The sequence below is a fragment of the Rattus norvegicus genome, chromosome 1, assembly GCF_036323735.1.
Source record: "Rattus norvegicus strain BN/NHsdMcwi chromosome 1, GRCr8, whole genome shotgun sequence".
Taxonomy (NCBI): Eukaryota; Metazoa; Chordata; class Mammalia; order Rodentia; family Muridae; genus Rattus; species Rattus norvegicus.
In genome coordinates this window covers 249,140,908-249,157,829 of record NC_086019.1, presented here as the reverse complement: position 1 = coordinate 249,157,829, position 16,922 = coordinate 249,140,908, and the positions used below count along the sequence as shown (strand labels likewise).

The following is a 16,922-nucleotide window of genomic DNA, read 5'->3' as shown; positions in this document are numbered from 1 at the left end:
ACTCCTCTGCTACATATGCATCTGGAGTCATGAACCCATGTATATTCTTTGATTGGTGGTTTAGTCTCTGGGAGCTCTGGGAAGTTCGATTAGTTGATATTGTTCTTCCTGTGGAATTGCAATCCCCATCAGCTCCTTCAGTCATTCCCCTAAGTCTTCCATTGGTGTACCCGGGCTCAGTCCAGTGATTGTGAGTATCTGCATCTGTCTTAGTCAGATGCTGGGAGAGTCAGAATCAGAGTCTTTCAGAGGACAGCCATACTAGGCTCCTATCTACAAGCACAACATGGCATCAGCAATAGTGTCATGGTGTCTGCAGATTGGCTGGATCTCAAGTTAGGGCAGTCTCTGGATGGCCTTTCCTTCAAGGACCAACCCTTTTTATTCATAATATTAATTTCTCCACTGGATATCATAAATAAAAAAGTACAAGTAAGATTTGGGACATGCACAGACCTGCTTTGAGCATATCATCTACCTCAGAGCCTTTTCTAGACCACATCGAGCCCGACTTAGTGAAAAGTGTCCTCAGGTCCCAAGAAAAACCATTTTTAAAAAATAAGCAAGAAACCAAAAATGAAGTTAGAAAAGAAATGATAATAGTTGATATCTGGAAACTTCTGTCCATGGGGCAGAGAGGTCTATAAAGAGCAGGTAGGATAAAAGGTACAGCAGACTTGTGGGTTGTTTTGTTTTGTTTTGTTTGTTTTTTGTTTTTTAACAGACTGAGTATTTTCATGCTGCAGATCTGTCTACAGGCCAGCCTTCCATTTTATTGGAGGAAGCATTTTGACAGTCTCTTCCATCAGGAGTCAGTAATTGATGACTATGTATGTAAAACTTCACCTTGTGCACTCAGATATAATTGGCCCTGGGCTGCTACCCACCTTCCAGTTTCGAAGGGAAAGATAATGGATGAGGGCTGACAAGCTGCCAGCGATGCACTCTCCTTCAGTAAGAAACCCAGCTGCTGACTGAGATCCTGGGAGCTAACCTTTTGAACACAGTGAGGGGAATGGTTTTGAAGATTTGGAATGAGTCATTTCCCAAGGACAATATGGCTTTGAATTTACTAAACGGAGGGATCTCGTACTGTAATTTATATCTTTGTGGGTTTGCCTATGTTTGAGCTACACGTGGTGCTGTATACCTATAATCTCACCACTTAGGAGGCAGAAGCAGGAGGATTGCTGAGAGTTTGAGGCCGGCCTGGGCTACACACCAAATACCCTATCAGCTGGAACTTTATAGTAAGACCGTGTTTCAAACCCAAACATGACTGTGGAGATGGCTCTATGCACGCTTCCTGTGTAGATACAAGCCCCTGAGCTTGGATCCCCAGTACCCGTGTAAGAGCCCAGCATAGTTGCTCATGTCTGTGACCCAGTGCTGAGGTGGAGGGAGAGACAGGAGAATCTGAGGCTTCTGGTGAGCAGCCTAATAAAATCAGTGAGTGCCAAGTTCACTGAGAGACGTTGTTTCAAAAAACAAGATGGATGGAGACTGAGCAGGTATATTGAGTTATTGACCTCTGGCTCCCACATGCATACACACGGGCAAACGTACCCATGGATATATGTATATGTTTCATACATTGACATGAAACATACAAAAAACAAAACCATAATAACACACACACATACATACACACACACCATATAATTTATATCTGTGGGGTTTTCTCTTCCTGTGTTTTGGATTCCAGTTTTATAAAATTCATTTATTATAAATACCACATATTTTATTATTTTTAGATTTTATTTTACGTATATGAATGTTTTGCCCCCATGCATATATGTGTAGCATATGTGTGCACGGTGCCTGCAGAAGTCAGAAAAGGACATCAGATTTCCCAGAACTGGAGTTTTAAAGAAAACTGACTGGTTGGGAATCGAACCTGGGTTCTCTACAAAGCACAAGAAGTTGCTCTTAAGCATTCAGCCATCTCTCCAGTCCTTGTGGTTGACTTAGTCCTATCAGGACTCAGGAAAGAGTTCGTGCCTGTTTTGCAGATGAAGATGCGCAGTTGATAAGGTAGAGGATTTGAACTCACGGGAGGTCATCTGATGGTATGAAGATGGCTTCCTTTTAGTGCCTATCGCTTTAGAAGGATGGCCACTCCTTGATTTCCATGGACCATTGTCTTCCAGTGTGACTTGAATAGAACCAACTAAACAGGAAAAAAAGTGGGCAAAAGAATGTGTCCCCAAGTGTGTGTGCTGGATTTTACCTCTATGACTGAGGAGCTCCTCATTTGAAACCTATTGCTATTTGGTGGATATATAAACTTAATGCATTCGAAAAGTGGCTTGGCAAGAGGTGTCTGAAAATAGCAACTTGGAGAAGAAGGGACATTAAGAGCGATTGAGTGAAGAGGGTGAAGGGCCTTTGTCACAGAATGTGTCTAGCGGTCTAGGGTCGGCTGGGTACATGAAGTTCTCTGGGGCAGGCATGGACCTAGCAGTGATTTTCAAATGTGGTCACCTTCACATGGCCGATCTCAGATTCCTCGGCAACCTTGGGCGGAGGACATGAGGAGGGATTTTTAGTTTACAGATAAGAAATGCGAACTTCGGTGAGGTTAATATACTTGCTCCGGTTACACAAGCCAGTTCAATGCGATAACAGTAACATTCATGAACCACATGCCCCGGGAGAGTTCAACTCGGTGACTGCTGAAGAAGGCAGATGGCTAGGAATCGTCTGTTAGGGACTGGCAGGAATGTAATGGGCCACCTACTACAAGAGTCTATATAACCGAGTCACCCTGAAATTCTGCATGCTGGGGATGTGACAGTCTTGCTCCCCATAAGGATACTTTAAAGATAATATTTGCAGTAATTCTTTGAGAATATCCTACAGTCTCTTTTGGTCACCTTCACTTTCCCACTTCCTGGTAGATCCATCCCCCTCCTCCCTTCCCACCCAGTGTTGTGGGTCATCCTACCTGAGGTCACACCCTAAAGAGAGCTGAGTAACCCAACTTCATTACACCTCCCACTCTCTGAACTTAGATTTTTTTTTCCTGGCTTTAGCTTCCTTGGGGGTCTTGTGAATGGTTCTCGAATTGCCACAAGTTCCTGATGTGCAGTTATCCAGTTAGTCAGGAAAACTGTTTCTTTGTAGTCATCCACACCTCTGGCTCTTTATGCTTCCTCTTCTGAGATGGTCCCTGAACCTTGGGGTGTCTAAGGCTGTTTTTTACTGTGCCTTCTGTCAGTGGTTAGAGTGTAGGGTGTGCAGACTGCCACTCAGCATCACTGTTAGAAATGCAAACTCTTGGGCCCTCATGAAGTACGGGGAGCATTTGCTTAGACACTGAATAGGTATAAAATGTAACTGTCTGGCACCTGAAAGGTCCTTAGTAAATGTTTGCTGATCTTTGTTTCGGTAAAAATAAAAAAAGTGGCAGAACTGGTTCCCACACATCATGGTGGTCTCGAGTTCCCTCATCAGTGGGCCATTGGAGCTAGCAGCTGGTTCCAGTGTGGCGCCATGCTACATTAGCCTAGGCATCTTCTAACCCTAGCAGTGTCTCCACCCCCATCACTGGTCGCCCTGGTCAGCCCTGACCAGCCGGGAACTCTCTGGTCCCAGCCACCCAATAAAATCATGACTCAATAAACTGTAACCCAACAATCAGATTTACATGTTAAATTCTCAGTGTATCCACACAATAAATAAACTCACAACCAATTGATAAGGATATAAACTGCCCACCTAGATAAGATATAATTTGCCCATCTAGACAACACAAAATCCTGTACACATCCATCCCTTAAGAATAGTTATAACAACCTGTAAATGTGCAGAGAGGAATCTTAACGTCCACCACCATGTTCCCTTGGCTGCCTCCCTCCTCCTCGCTCCGGCCTGTTAGAGTAGGGGTAGCCAAACTGGCCGTGAGCAAAATCTAGCCTGCTGCCTAAGTGGCCTTCGTGTTTTAAATGACTGTTAGAAAAATGCAGAGAAAGATGATATTACATGATACATGAAAGCTGTCAAAATTTAGTGCCCATCAATAAGGGTGTTTGGAAGCACAGCCCATTTCCTTTCTGGATTATCTGTGCTTGTTCCCTGCCGTGCTGCACGGTCACATACAGAGTCACTGGGTCTTATTTGAAGCACTCAAGACCAGAAGTATTTCAGATCTGTTTCTTTTAGATTTTGGAGTGCTTGCATTCTAAATAGTGGAGCATGTTATGGAAGGAGCCCAACCCTAAATAGGGGATTCATTTGTGTTTCACATAACTTCATACATGGAGCCTATTGTATTTTTAGCACACTTTGACTGATCTGTCATACGAAATCAAGTCGGGTATGGGTTTTTCTTATCAAAAATTTTTATTAGATTTGTTTAGATTTTATTAGATTTATTTAAAATTTGTGTGTGCTTATTCCCCCCCCCCCAGCCTCCCCTTGGCAGAGGCCAGAAGGGGGCAGGGCATCGGATCTCTTAGAGCTGGAGTCATAGGCATTCGTGGGATTCCTGACTCGTTATGTGGGTACTGGGATCTGAACTCCGCTCACCGTGATTGTGTAGCAAAACCTTAACTGCTGAGCTATCTGTCCAGCCCGCGTCGTGAATGTTTTTGTACTTTGTTTCATGTGATGGAGACGCTCAGATCCAAGAACAAACAAGCAAAACCCACCAAACAGAAACCTGCCACTGAGGCGTCCTTCAGTCAGCCTCTATGGCCGTTCTGAGCCTACAGCAGGCTTGGGGGTGGGGGCTGGACAGCGGAGAGCTCTGTTGCCTTTCAGTCTGTAAAGTAAGAATGTCAAGGAACAATTGTTTCTTCATTCCTGTGAATGTGGTCTTGTGTTCTCAAAGGTCAGCGCCTGTGAACACATCATGGTCTCAAGTGGGTTCCTATGGTAATCGGGCCTTCTTGACTGAGGGAGTTTTGTGTCAGACGAGGGCCACTGATTTTCATCAGTCAGTGTGTCTCATGCTTGCTTCCCGCAAACATAACCGGTTCTGTTCTTCCCTCTTTGTTCTCATCTTTCTCGCTCCTTGCACAGGCCTGGAGCCAGAGGACCATTCAGCAGGTATGGCTTTTCTTGCATTCTTAGCCTCTGGGCCTTGGGGGCACCAGGGACCCTTGAACTAGTGGGAAGCCGGTGGGTGTTACCTGTGAGTGATGGGGTTTGTTTGTGTTTTTCTTGCCTCAGATGAATGGAAACTTTCTTCCAGTGCCGATGCCAATGGCAACGCCCAGCCCTCCCCACTCGCTGCCAAGGGCTATAGAAGTGTGCATCCCAGCCTTTTGGCTGACAAGCCCCAGGTAGGTGTGTGCACGCAGATGGGGTGGAGACTCGTTGGCAGCCCAAACTTGTGCCTTCCAGCTGGATTAGGGAGTAGCATTCAGACTCTGATCCTCTCTGGGATAGCTTTTTAAGGAGGAGAATCTTAGTAGGAGAGTCGGGGCTCAATGAGAACAAGAGAATGGGATGAGGCTGGTCTCTGTGGGTGTTGGAAGCAGGTCTGCTGTGCTCTAGGTTCGATATACACGTGGAAAGGTTCTAAAAGAAGGAATCCACTTAGCCTGGAACAGGTAGGAGAAAGTCTAGGCTTATTTTCCAGAAACTGTTGAGAGCGTAAGATTCCCATGAGCGTCTCTGGTATTTACCTCACTAACTTTCTAAAGCTGAGACTTTCAGAGTTCGAGCGAGTGACCGTACTGCGACAGGTTAACATCAGCTATTTGTGACCAAACCATAAATCCATAGCCCAAGGGTCTGAGGACAGTAATCACAACACACGCACACAAACACACACACACACACACACACACACACACATGCACACGTACATGCACACACACACAAACACACATACACATGCACACGTACATGCACACGTACATGCACACACACACACACACACACACACACACACACACACACACACACACACCCTGAATAGGTACCTTCTCATCTGCTCTTGGAAGTGAAGAGGGATTAGGCCTTGATAGTGATCTCATGGCAGACAGTCCTCTACAACTATTCAGTTTAGTGTAGGCTTGATTTTGCTTTGGTTGTTGCTCCTAGGTGGTTTTCCACCTTTTTAAAAATTCTCCTCACTATACTTTGCTATTTTTAATAAAAGGAATAGATCCTATCATTCCAGTGGCGTATGAAGGGTGCTTTATAAGGAGGAGCCACTTACACGGAATGGAGCCATCTTCCTGTAGGAGGTACCATTGCTCAAAAGACCACTGGATGGTTCAAGCCCCTGACCTTCTGAAGGTTGCCCAGAACACACAAGGGAATGAGATAGTATCTTCCCTCTGTAGACCTGTCTCCCTGGTCTGCAGCTTGCCGCTCATCTGTCTTGTTGTTGTTGAGCAGCACCATTAAGCCTTTCTGCCTCCTGCCATGACTTATCTCCTGACTTTCAGCTCTGTACACGCAGGCCCTGGTTAGAGGCAGGCACTGTGGGTAGGCCTGGCTTCCTGAAGGTTGTTTGTCTGTTTAATGGCTTGTCAGAGTTTTCCCATGTGAGAGCTTTCTGAGTTTATGATACGCTGTCTGTGGTATCAGCACTTCCTTTGCAGCCATCTCAAGTATGGATACTGCTGCTATACTCACACTGGAGCGCAGCCGGCATCCAGTCGAAACATTAAGTACACTGTCTTCCACCATCAGTGGCTTAGCCTAAAGGCTAACCCTCCAGTGCCTCTCGGTTTTGTGAACACAAAAAAAGCAAGGGCCGGGCCGGGGTTGTATTTCAGGGGTGGAAACACTTGCCTGGTATGTCCAAGGCCCAGGATCTATTTCCCAGCACTGCATGGCTAAAGAACACAGGGGAGGTAAAGAAGAATCTGTTTAGCACAACTTCATTGTGCACTTGTACGTAGACCAGTGTGCAGCACACCGCCCTCAGGGAGTTTATAAGGGGAGCTTTATAGTAAGGTTGAGCATCCTGTGCTATGTCCACCAGCACATGTCATGATCTGTCGGTCAACTTTACATTTCCTGCACTGTCTTCAGGGAGTCAGACGAATAGCTGACATAGGAAATGCATTCTACAACGCTCAGTGTTAGAGTCGCCCACTCCAATGCTGGGAACTCTGTGTCCTGTATTACTTTGCAGATTTATTTTCTGGAAGTTATGCCATCTTAGCTGTGTAGGGCTTGCTATGATTAGTCACCGGCTTCCATAAAGGCAAGGCGGGCCAGGCACCTTCTTGGCTTTGTTCCAGCCCTGTGGAGTTTATGAATCTGTTGGCAGAACATCTTCCCTTAAGGGCTCAGTTACCTTCCAGAAGATGGATGGGCGGGCCTGTGTCCTGCCCACCTGGGCTCACTCCTCCCAACCCTCCAGGGTTCCCATGGCCAGGGAACCACAGTGTCCCTTTCCGTGATGTCATCATCGGCGTGTCAGTCCCAGTAGAGATGAGGCTTGGAAGTTTCTGAAATATAAACTATATGAACACACCATGTTTTCTGAGAAGTGTCCCTCTCCCATAGACACACTTTACTGAAAAGATAGTTGAGTTTCATTTGTGGGCAGTGGACAGGGTAGGCCACAGTACGTAAAACTAAGCCAAAAACTACTTGTTCCTTTGTGTTCCTGCTCAGTCAAACTCCAGCTCCTTCTTTAGAGTTAAAAGAAGCCTAGGACAGGAAGTCCTTTGACTCTGTACATTATGGACACTCTGGGGAAGTGTCCTCCCTGTAAGGTTACAACCCTAGCAGGACTTGTGCCTGATGTCACGCAGTCCTGGTTCCATGCATGGAGTTTAAAAACCATCGAAACAGATTTCTATCTTTGGGCTAGAAGTCACATGCGAGAGACTCTGGGGCAAAGTCAAAGCGAACCTGAGCCAATATCAAAATGACTTTCTCCTTGCTTCTTCTCGTTAGCCCTGTGCGCTTTCTTGACACTCCTGACGGTGGGAGCTAGTTCACTTGTCATTTCTGGGGATTGTCAGTTAGACTACGAAGTGTTCTAGCACTCACTCGAACCTCATCAGATTGAAGAGCTAATGGGACAGGTCCTGCCCTTGTCATATCCTAGAGGGGCTCTTTGTGGTAGGTTTGGGGCTGCTAAAAATGGCCACACTTCACCGGCACTATGGTGCATGTAGTGGATAAGACACATACCTGGTTAACTGAAGATAACCAGATGGTTGCCTCTTACCCAGACTGTCTGCCGTGTCAAACTTGTGTTTGAAGTGTAGGCTGTAGACTGTTTCTGGATGATAGTCTAAACCAGACCAAAAAAAAAAAAAAAAAAAAGGCCTTTCCCACTTTTCTTATCTAGTCCCCTTTCTAATGTCCCTTCCTGTTCCCATTTATCTTCTACAAAGTATGAAAGTAAAGTGAAAGCCGGCCTCGATGTGGGCAGTTACATGCATATGAGTTTCCAGTGTGCTCACCTGTGCATGCCCACGCAAAGACAAAAGAAGGCTATGAGGTGGTTTCCTCAGCTGTTGCCTTACAGGCAGACAAAACCCTTGAGACAGGGTTTGTCACTGAGCAACAAGCTCACTGTTTCAGCCAGGCCAGCTGGCCAGTGAGCTCTGGGATCCCCCATCTGTGCTCCACATTGTTAGGGGTTCAGGCATTTACAGTCACGCCAAGCATTTTCTTTGAGTCCTTGGGATCTGAACTCAGGTCCTCACACTGGACGCTCCTACTCATGGAGCCATCTTCCTAGTCTCTTCCTAGTTTTCATTTGCAACACACCTGCCATATGTTCACCAACTTCTAGTCACTCTCACAGCAATTAGAGGAGGGTTCTGGTTTTGTTCTCACACTGAGATCTGGAGATCAGGGCCAGTGAGCAAAGTCTGGGAACATTGGTGCTGCTCCTCTGGGAGTCTAGTTCCCAGGTGAGCCACAGGTTGGCTGAGGAGGATCAGGCTATGGAGTCAGCTGGCCTCCTGCCCCTCTGCCCCACTGAGACCCATGGAAGAAAGGTTGAATGGAAAGGGATGAAGGATGAGTTTCAACTCTAACTCTGAAATGGTGTGGCTAAAGTTGATCACCCAAGTATAAAAACGATTGCCTGTGCATGGTGGTAGACTGGCTGAATAAACCAGACCCTCCCCAACCCCATAGGCTAATTACATGCCCAGGTGCTTCCTAAGTGGGAGACTGCATGTTTTTAATCTCATGACGATTTCCCATGCCCTCTTATTTGTTCTGGGGATTGAACTTGGAGTCTTAAACATGCTAGGCAAACGGAGCCATATCCTTCAACTATGTTCTTAGTGATTATTTCTGTCATTCTATTATTTCTTCTGGGAGAAGAGGACACGCGGACTCAGTTTTTAATGCCCTCCCCTAAATGAACTCTACATGCTCGTGGAATCGAGAACGGAATCAGGGGCTCAAGGAGGGCATCTGCCTCCTGCCAACACACATGTAGAAGAAGGGCCTTCCATTTCTCCTTTTCTAGGGGGAAAGAATTTTAGTGACGCAGACACGTCTAGTGGACTTAAACTTTTAAAGCGAAGGCTTCAACAGGAGTCCTGAGGAAGGGGGGTTGGGAAGGAAAGAGGACCCAGCCCAGGGCCTTCTCTACTGGCAGATGGGCCTGCAGTCGGGATGCAGGCCAATGAGCACTGGGGATGGAGCTGACTCTGCCTCCCTGGCTGGTGAGTCAGGCCAGCCCTGCAGGTAAGTGAGTCAGTCCTCAGGGCTGCCCAGAACAGCTGTGGACCCCTGAAGGATTCGCTTACTATTCTGTCAAGAGTTGTTTGTCTTTTATCATGCTGTGCTGCTGTTTCTAATGGCCCTTCTCTCCACCCTCTCCCCCTTTCTTTCTCTCTCTTCTGATGTCATATTTTGAATCCACCACTAAAGTTTCTGTCTCCCCCACGCCTTCCTTTCCCTCAAGAGGACGGCTTTGCATGGCAATCCCCCACCATCCACCGCAACTACAAGGATTCCCTTTACATGAGCTCACCGAAGCCCTACATCCCACCCAGCACCCCCAGCCAACAGAACCCCTCACTGCCTCCGCCCATCTCTGTTCCTCCAGGAGCTAGGTTGGCTCCCCCAAATGCATCATGTTCTGGTTCATTGCTTTTGGGGTCCATGGGCCTTGATGTGCCCTCCCAACCCCAGCAACATTATATGGGATCCAGATTAGTGTATAGTAAGAATGTGAGCTCTAACCCACGTCATGAGGCCATAGGGAATAAACAGGTCAGCAGCTTATATGTCCCGTGTTTATCCAATAACATTTGCTGGGCAACGTCAGAAAACTACTCTCCTGTTGCACGTGACTCAGCCCAAGACACTCCCTCGGAGGCTGCAGGCACCCAGGCACCAGCTCCTAGCCATGTCCCTGGCACAGTCACAGCCAGCACTGGAAAACCACCCCCTGCTCCTCCTCCTGACCCTCCCAAGCTATCCTTTAACAACCACAAAGATGCCGGTAACCGCGGTGAGAATCCCACACTGGGGACATGGGCCTCATTCCCAGATGCAGTGAGGCCTCCCAGACTAGGCCCCCAGGTTACCTCTGATTCCGAAAACCAGAAGAACAAAGAAACTTACCTTTTGCAGCCGTGTTATCCAGCCAAGGCAAGAAACTAGGAATGTTTGTGTGTCTTCTACACTGTCTCTTTCAGAACCGGTTTAAATGGCTCACTTGTTCTTTGGGCTTCCCTACCCTCTCTCTCCTCACCAGTAGTGCTACAGCACTTGAATCCTGAATTCTTCTGTCTAACCCTCTCAGCACAGCTTCTTCTGTCTCCCTGGCTCTTGTCTGTAAATGTCTCAGTACGCCAGATGGTGGAATTCGTAGACTAATAACGTGGTAAGAGTGTTTCTAAGTCTTACAACAAGGGGCTAAAGAGCCTGCATTTTGCTCCAGGCTTGCGGGCTCTGTGGCAGTTTTGTGGGGTTAAATGCTGTCCGCTTGCCCTCCTGCCTCTTCTGTTGTTTGTTCTCTTTCTCTCTCATAAAGTGTTAAAAGGATTCAAAAATAGATGGATGGAAAGTGAACTTGGACGGGGCTCCCTCTGTGTCATAGAGTATCAGGAGGCCAGCTGGCTAGCACTGGCTAGCACTGACTGTCTCATGTACTCTGAGGAAAGGGCACTGATTAAATATTTCTTGAAGTGCCTCACTGCATGTCCATGCGCAACTGTTCAAATGTGGAACTCCGGTCTCTCTGCCGTCCCCTCTGCGTAACGTGTAACAACCCCTTATTTCCCACAGGATGCCACCTCCTCCAGCCCAGCCCCGTCTGAGGTAATAGTTGTCCCTCTCTACCTGGTTAACACTGACAGAGGGCAAGGGCAAGAAGGCACTGCCAGAACTCCAGCATCTCTGGGGCCACTTGGCTGCATCCACACTGTCCCGGCGACCACCCCTGCTGCCTCACCTCTGACCTTCCCGACACTAGATGATTTCATTCCCCCTCATCTGCAGAGGCGGCCCCACCACAGCCAGCCAGCCAGTGCTTGTGGCTCCCTCTCCCCTGCTAGCCAGACGCCACCACCCTCACCACCGCCTCCGCTGGTCCCTCCTATACCGGAGGACCTCCACAGAGGCTTGGAGCCTGACCTCCCGGGAGCTGTCTCAAGTACCGTAAGCTTGCTGGACCCCCTTCCCCGCGGCTACCCCGAATGTCTGCTCCTGACAGTAAAACCCTCCCTTTCTCACGAAGTACTAAGTTCTGAGGCGGCCTTGGCCACTGTGCTTGTCTGATGGCTGGATCTGTGTTTGCTGTCCCGAGAGCATGCCTCCCGTGTGCATCCTGCGGGCCACCTATGGCTGCTCTTGCTTTTCAAGAACCCTCTCTCCTCTGCTCTGTTGGGAATGCACGTCTTCCTGATGGAAATTTGTCTTCTCTCTGAGAAGTATCTATGACCTTCACCTCACCTGGTCCTGATATTCGCGGGTCAGGGCACATACAGTGTCGAAGGCTGAGGAAAGCTGTGGAAAGCCACAGGCAGCTGTGGTGACAGGAAACGAGGAAGAAGAGAGGTTACAAGGAGGAAAATTTTTATTCTTTGGCTGATTTCATGAAGCGAACTCTCTTTTTGAAAGAAGTGGAGGGAGGGAGGGAGGAAGGGCGAGAAAGAGTGAGGTTTAATTGAGTAAATGGATCTGAAAACCGGTGTGTTAAGACTTTCTCATAAGACAAATTGCTAGGGACCCCGAGGAGGAGGCCACTGTGGTTTTTGGTGGCAAACTTATATACAGTAACTGTGGGAAATTAAAAGTCCTCACTGTTCAGTGTGAATCTCTTTACAGACAGCCCAACTGCTTTCAGCACAGTATGTCTCCTCCTTTCCTAGGAGCCCAGAGCGAAAGAATCTGAGTGGATATAAGTTGTAATGTCAGGACACTTGCCCGCCCTGGGTTCATTGGGGTCGTGTCGTACAGGCTCCTGTGATAGGGACTCATGGTTCAGCCTAGTGCAGGGGAAGTGCCTGGTTTGGTTAGCTGCGTTGCTGAGGACTTAGTTAAGGGAATGAAGGAGTTAAAGTAACTGCTTAGTTAGTGACGGCTTCCTCTCGCCATGATCTAAGCAACTAGGTTTCACAGGTGCACTTACAACAAGCCAGGGCTCCTGCAGTCAGATGATCTGGAGGACTTAGGTAGAGCGCATCCATTCTCAAGACTGGTGCCCATGGGGTCATCCGAGCGCTGGAGACGTCTAGTTAAAATACCATGGATTTCTTGAGTGGGTCTGGGAAGGGGCAGGTATCAAAGGGGTTTTGATGTCGGAGCCATAAACACCACTATCGATGTAGAGTGAGCTGAGTGCCGTGTATTTTGCTGATGGAACTGAACATTTCCTAGCATCCTTTGTTGGAAGAAGTTTGCTAGGCGTGTTTAAATGGCTTGTTAAGCTGAGAACAGGAAGGAAACATAGTGGGGGAAATTGTAATGAGGTGTCAAGCACACAAAAGCTGGGAACTGTTACGTCATGGGCTGGGCCTCTTCTCGAACCTCTGGTTGCAGCCCAGTGTGGTTATAGAGCAGGATCAAACCAGATGTAACCAGAGTTTGGATCTCCTACTTTGAGTTTTACAGCTCATCTTTGCTACGGACTCACACACCCTGTGCCTCCTAGTGGAACCTCTAGCTGTATTAGAAGGCGTTCTGGTTTAGGATGTACACCTATCTTGCCAGTGTATTTCTCTGTGCATCGTGTAGAATGAATCTTGCCAGAGTGCACTCAGGTCGCTGTAAGCTCTTCTGGTACATACCTGTTGTTAGCATTTGTAGCTCTACGTTTGCATATGGAGTTCGGCTTTTGTGTGCCAGGACAGCAATTTATCAAACTGGCCTAATTGTTCTGGAGTAAACGTTCCAGATGTTGGTTTAATAACGTTAGTTACTTTTCACTTTAGGTATTAGAGTAAGAGATTGAAAGCAGATTGAGTGGTTTTCCCTCCAGGTGCCCGGTAGGTGGCATCTAGGCCATAAGTTGATTCAAATCCCTCAAGCCTTGGGAAAAGATCTTACTCACAAAATTGAGCTCATAGAAGTGGCTACCCAGGGAACATCTAAAAGAGAGTTCAACTGAGGTATTGGTGACAAAGGCCCCTACTGTGTGTTGAGAGCTGTCCAGGGTGCTGATACCCACACCTCTCCTGATGAGTGTGCATTCTGTTGCCACAAAACTTAGCCCCCACCTACTCTTGCTGGTGGCTAGCTTCTGGCACTTTGATAGTGTTTTTGTTGTTGCTGTTATTGTTGCTTTTTTGTTTTGTTTTGTTTTTGAGCACCTGCTATTTTCAGGGCATTGTGTTATGTGGAGACAGGAGAGAAAGATACATTTTCCTTGTCTTGCAGGTGTATGCCAGTACACCCAGTAGGTGATCTCTGAGCATAGTTGCTTCAAAAATAGCTATCAAAATCTTGTTCTTAAAGCCCTTTAGGAATGCCAACTTGCCAAGCTTTGTGGCACATGCCTAGAGGCAAGTAGATCTCTGAGTTTGAGGCTAGCCTGGTCTACATAGGGAATTTCAAGCTAGCCTGGGCTGTATAGGGAGACCCTGTCTTTGCAAAAAGAAAAAGAATGTGCTATCCTGGGGCCAGGGATATGGAGCGCTTGCCTAGCCGGGGCTCAGCCCTAAGTTTAGTCCCCAGGACCAGCGCATGGGGATTCTCATCTTTAAGGGTTGAAAGATGTAAGACAAAAACTTTGCAGAACCTCTAACTATGGTGGAAGGAACTACATTTGCCAGTCCATGCCCTATTTTGGGTCCTGTTTTTCATTTGTTTCAAAAGATTAGATTCACAAGGCTAATCAGTTTATTAAGGTATGAGGAGTTTGTTGATGTTTCTGGTGGGAGTCTCAGGTTTTTAAGTCAAGATTCTCTCATGGCTCAGTTCAAGGATTTTTGTTGGTCTGACACTGGAGCAAAGAAGAGATGTCCCAGCAGGGTAGGATCCTGCTCGGCTGCTGAGATTGCTTGGTGCTTCTCTGCTCAGTGATGTTCAGAGTAACTGTCCATGACAAAGGGGTTCCTCCGGGTTCCTCCTCCTTCTTACGCCCGCGCCTTGTCTGACATCTCTCTAGAGGGTGCCTGACTCTTCCCACTTAACCAGCTCTCATTCTTAGATCACACTTGGAATTGCATGAGTTTTGCATGTTATTCTATTTTGGTTTGAGTTTGCTTTTGCAGTAACCAGATTGATACACAACTATTACTAGGTGAAAATAATGGACTACACTGAGACTTCCAGCAACATTTACTGACCTGCCTTCTCCTCCCCCTTACTAATACCAACAAGGAGAACAAATTTCTAGATTCAACTTCTAACTGGAATTGACTCATTGGTTACGTTTTCTTTTATAATTAAGGTCTTTGTAGAGATGTTCGTTTCCTCCTCTTACTAAGTCTTAACTCTGGATGGCCTTGTATTTATACTTCTTTTTAATGTTTTGTTTTTCAGGGCAGTCCTTTACTAAATGAAGTTTCTTCTTCCCACATTGACACTGATTCCCAAGTCTTCCCTCCAACAAGCAAACCTTCGTCTGCCTACCCTTCCACCACAATTGTCAACCCTACCATTGTGCTCTTGCAGCACAACCGAGGTAAGGCGGCCTCCTGCAGGGCGATGGAGTCAACAGCTCCAATTCATGATGTCTCGGGCAAGAAATCCATCCTTTGAAAAGAGGTTTTCCCAACCTTGCCCTAGGCTACCTGCCCAGCTTCCTTAGAGGACCCAAAGGTCATCCCTAGCAGGGCCAGTTCATGGCTATGTGCTATACCTTGGTTTTTTGTGGTTGTCTGCAAATAGAATACACAAGTGGAAGTTTGTATCTCTTGGTTCTTTGTCTTGTGATATGTAATGAAGCTTTTGCCTCAAGCATATGGCTATAGTATGTCTCTTAAGTGCTGTCACAAATGACTAACTTGTTCAGAGTAGTAACAAGTTTCTAGAAAGTGCCATTTTGAATACTAACTTTCAAAAGAGGAAACACTGGCTAGACCACTGTCTACAATGTAAAGCCTGTTTTTGTGCCTCTGTAACAGGAGCTGCTAGACTTTCTCCTGGTTATCGGCTACCCCTCATCTCATGGTGGCATCCTCTGTGACTTAGATTTGTATGTCTGTTTGCACCAATTCCACATGGTCCAGGCAGCTATGCTACTTAGGGGTTCTGCTTGGTTCCTACAGTTTCTCTGGCTATTCTGGTTGGTCCTGCTGTGTCTCTGAAAGAGCCTTGGGGATCGGTGAAACCCAAGTGCTTTGAAGTAGTCATTGTATAGCTTTACCTTTCTGCTTTAAAAGTCAGGCTGTGGTTTTGAATCCCAGCTTTTCCATTTTGGAACTCTGCATTTATAAAAGTCTTTTTGCGGCACGAGACGGGGCGTTTTCAGGCCATCTCCCAGGAAGGGGTTCTTTTACACTGAACGGAAGGAACACTGCAGGGCTGTGCACTGTCTGTAGCTCAAAGCTTGCTTCCAAACCCTCTCTTCTTGACACCCTCCTTACCCACTTCCCTGCCCTTCCCTTGGAGGAGATGGGGTTCCAATCTAATTTCCATTGCTTTCCATACTGAAGAGAGGTTTCTCTTTTCTGCTTCCAGCTGGAAACGTAGATGCATGAAGACATTTTCTCTCACTTTAAATATGTTCACTCAAATCTTAAATGGTGACTTCAGCGGTTTTAGGCTGTTTTTGTCATTGTTGTTTTTGCACTGTGTGGCCCTGGTGCTCTTCCACAGGAGAGAAGGGCCTTCCATCCAAGTGCCCATTCTCCTTCTGCCCTGACACCCTCCCTGGCAGCAGCTCTCTCTGCCAGGGCCTGTCATGCAGAACAAAGAAAAATGCAGAAAAAAGACATAGCTTCTCTGTGAACTTCTTCATGACTCATTCTAAAAGGCAAGCTAGTTCCCAGAAAGAAAGGCAGTTTCTTAAAAAACGGGATTTATTCCCACGGCAGCTTGGTTTTTGGGAAATGGCAAGTGTAATGTCAGCCGCTTCTGCCAAGTCCCTCTGACAACACCTACAGGGATGTTTTCAGGCACCAAAATGCCTGAGGTCTCTCTTTGTTTCTTCCTTGAATGAGTGAAATTCTCTTATTCATCAGAGAGGACTTTTGGTTCCTGCTTTTCTCTTGACCAAGTTCTGCCTTTGGTTTAAAATTAGGAGTGTCCAGAGAAGCCCATCCTTCAGGGAACTATGTGATTAAAGATGCTCCGGGGTTTGTTCTGTTTTGTTTTGTGATTAACTAGTGGTTTCCCATACAGAGAAGAACCATGGGTTCATCCCAGGTAGGGCAGGATAGGAAGGGGAGAGTGAGAGTGTGTGCCCATCAGTAGGGTTTGTGTCAGGTGTCCCTGGCCCTGCTTTGGAATGTACCCAGCCTGTCATCTCGAAGAAGAACAGTTTCTTAATTTTGGCAACGTTTCCTAAGCAGTGATAACTTTACTCTAATCTGAAATTCTGGTTTAGTCATCCTTAAAAAAAAGTTTCTTTTTTTCTG

The 16,922-nt window shown here is 46.9% G+C and overlaps 1 protein-coding gene and 1 long non-coding RNA gene across 55 annotated transcripts in view; one reads left to right on the top strand and one right to left on the bottom strand.

Annotated features, from left to right (window-relative positions):
* Sorbs1 (sorbin and SH3 domain containing 1) overlaps positions 1-16,922 on the top strand; it is a 222,380-nt gene that overhangs the window by 121,874 nt on the left and 83,584 nt on the right. For 27 of the 51 annotated variants that reach the window (XM_063273987.1, XM_063273958.1, XM_063273968.1 and 24 more), the window contains 5 exons: positions 5,026-5,052; positions 5,176-5,288; positions 9,820-10,545; positions 11,185-11,556; positions 14,884-15,025. In XM_063273987.1, coding sequence (XP_063130057.1) covers positions 5,026-5,052; positions 5,176-5,288; positions 9,820-10,545; positions 11,185-11,556; positions 14,884-15,025 — 1,380 coding nt within the window. The remainder of the gene's footprint in view (positions 1-5,025; positions 5,053-5,175; positions 5,289-9,819; positions 10,546-11,184; positions 11,557-14,883; positions 15,026-16,922) is intronic. The other 24 variants (XM_063273996.1, XM_063273992.1, XM_039095212.2 and 21 more) reach the window with 9 other exon arrangements.
* On the bottom strand, positions 3,627-11,117 carry LOC120097534 (uncharacterized). Of its 4 annotated transcripts, none has more exons than XR_005495043.2 (3): positions 10,519-11,117; positions 8,113-8,215; positions 3,627-7,418 (listed from the first exon to the last, which is right to left on the bottom strand). It is a non-coding gene; the product is annotated as an uncharacterized LOC120097534 (long non-coding RNA). The 4 variants fall into 4 exon arrangements; XR_010061339.1 differs by lacking the exon at positions 8,113-8,215 and having other exon boundaries at positions 3,627-5,549; positions 7,265-7,418; positions 10,519-11,112; XR_005495044.2 differs by lacking the exon at positions 8,113-8,215 and having other exon boundaries at positions 3,627-7,430.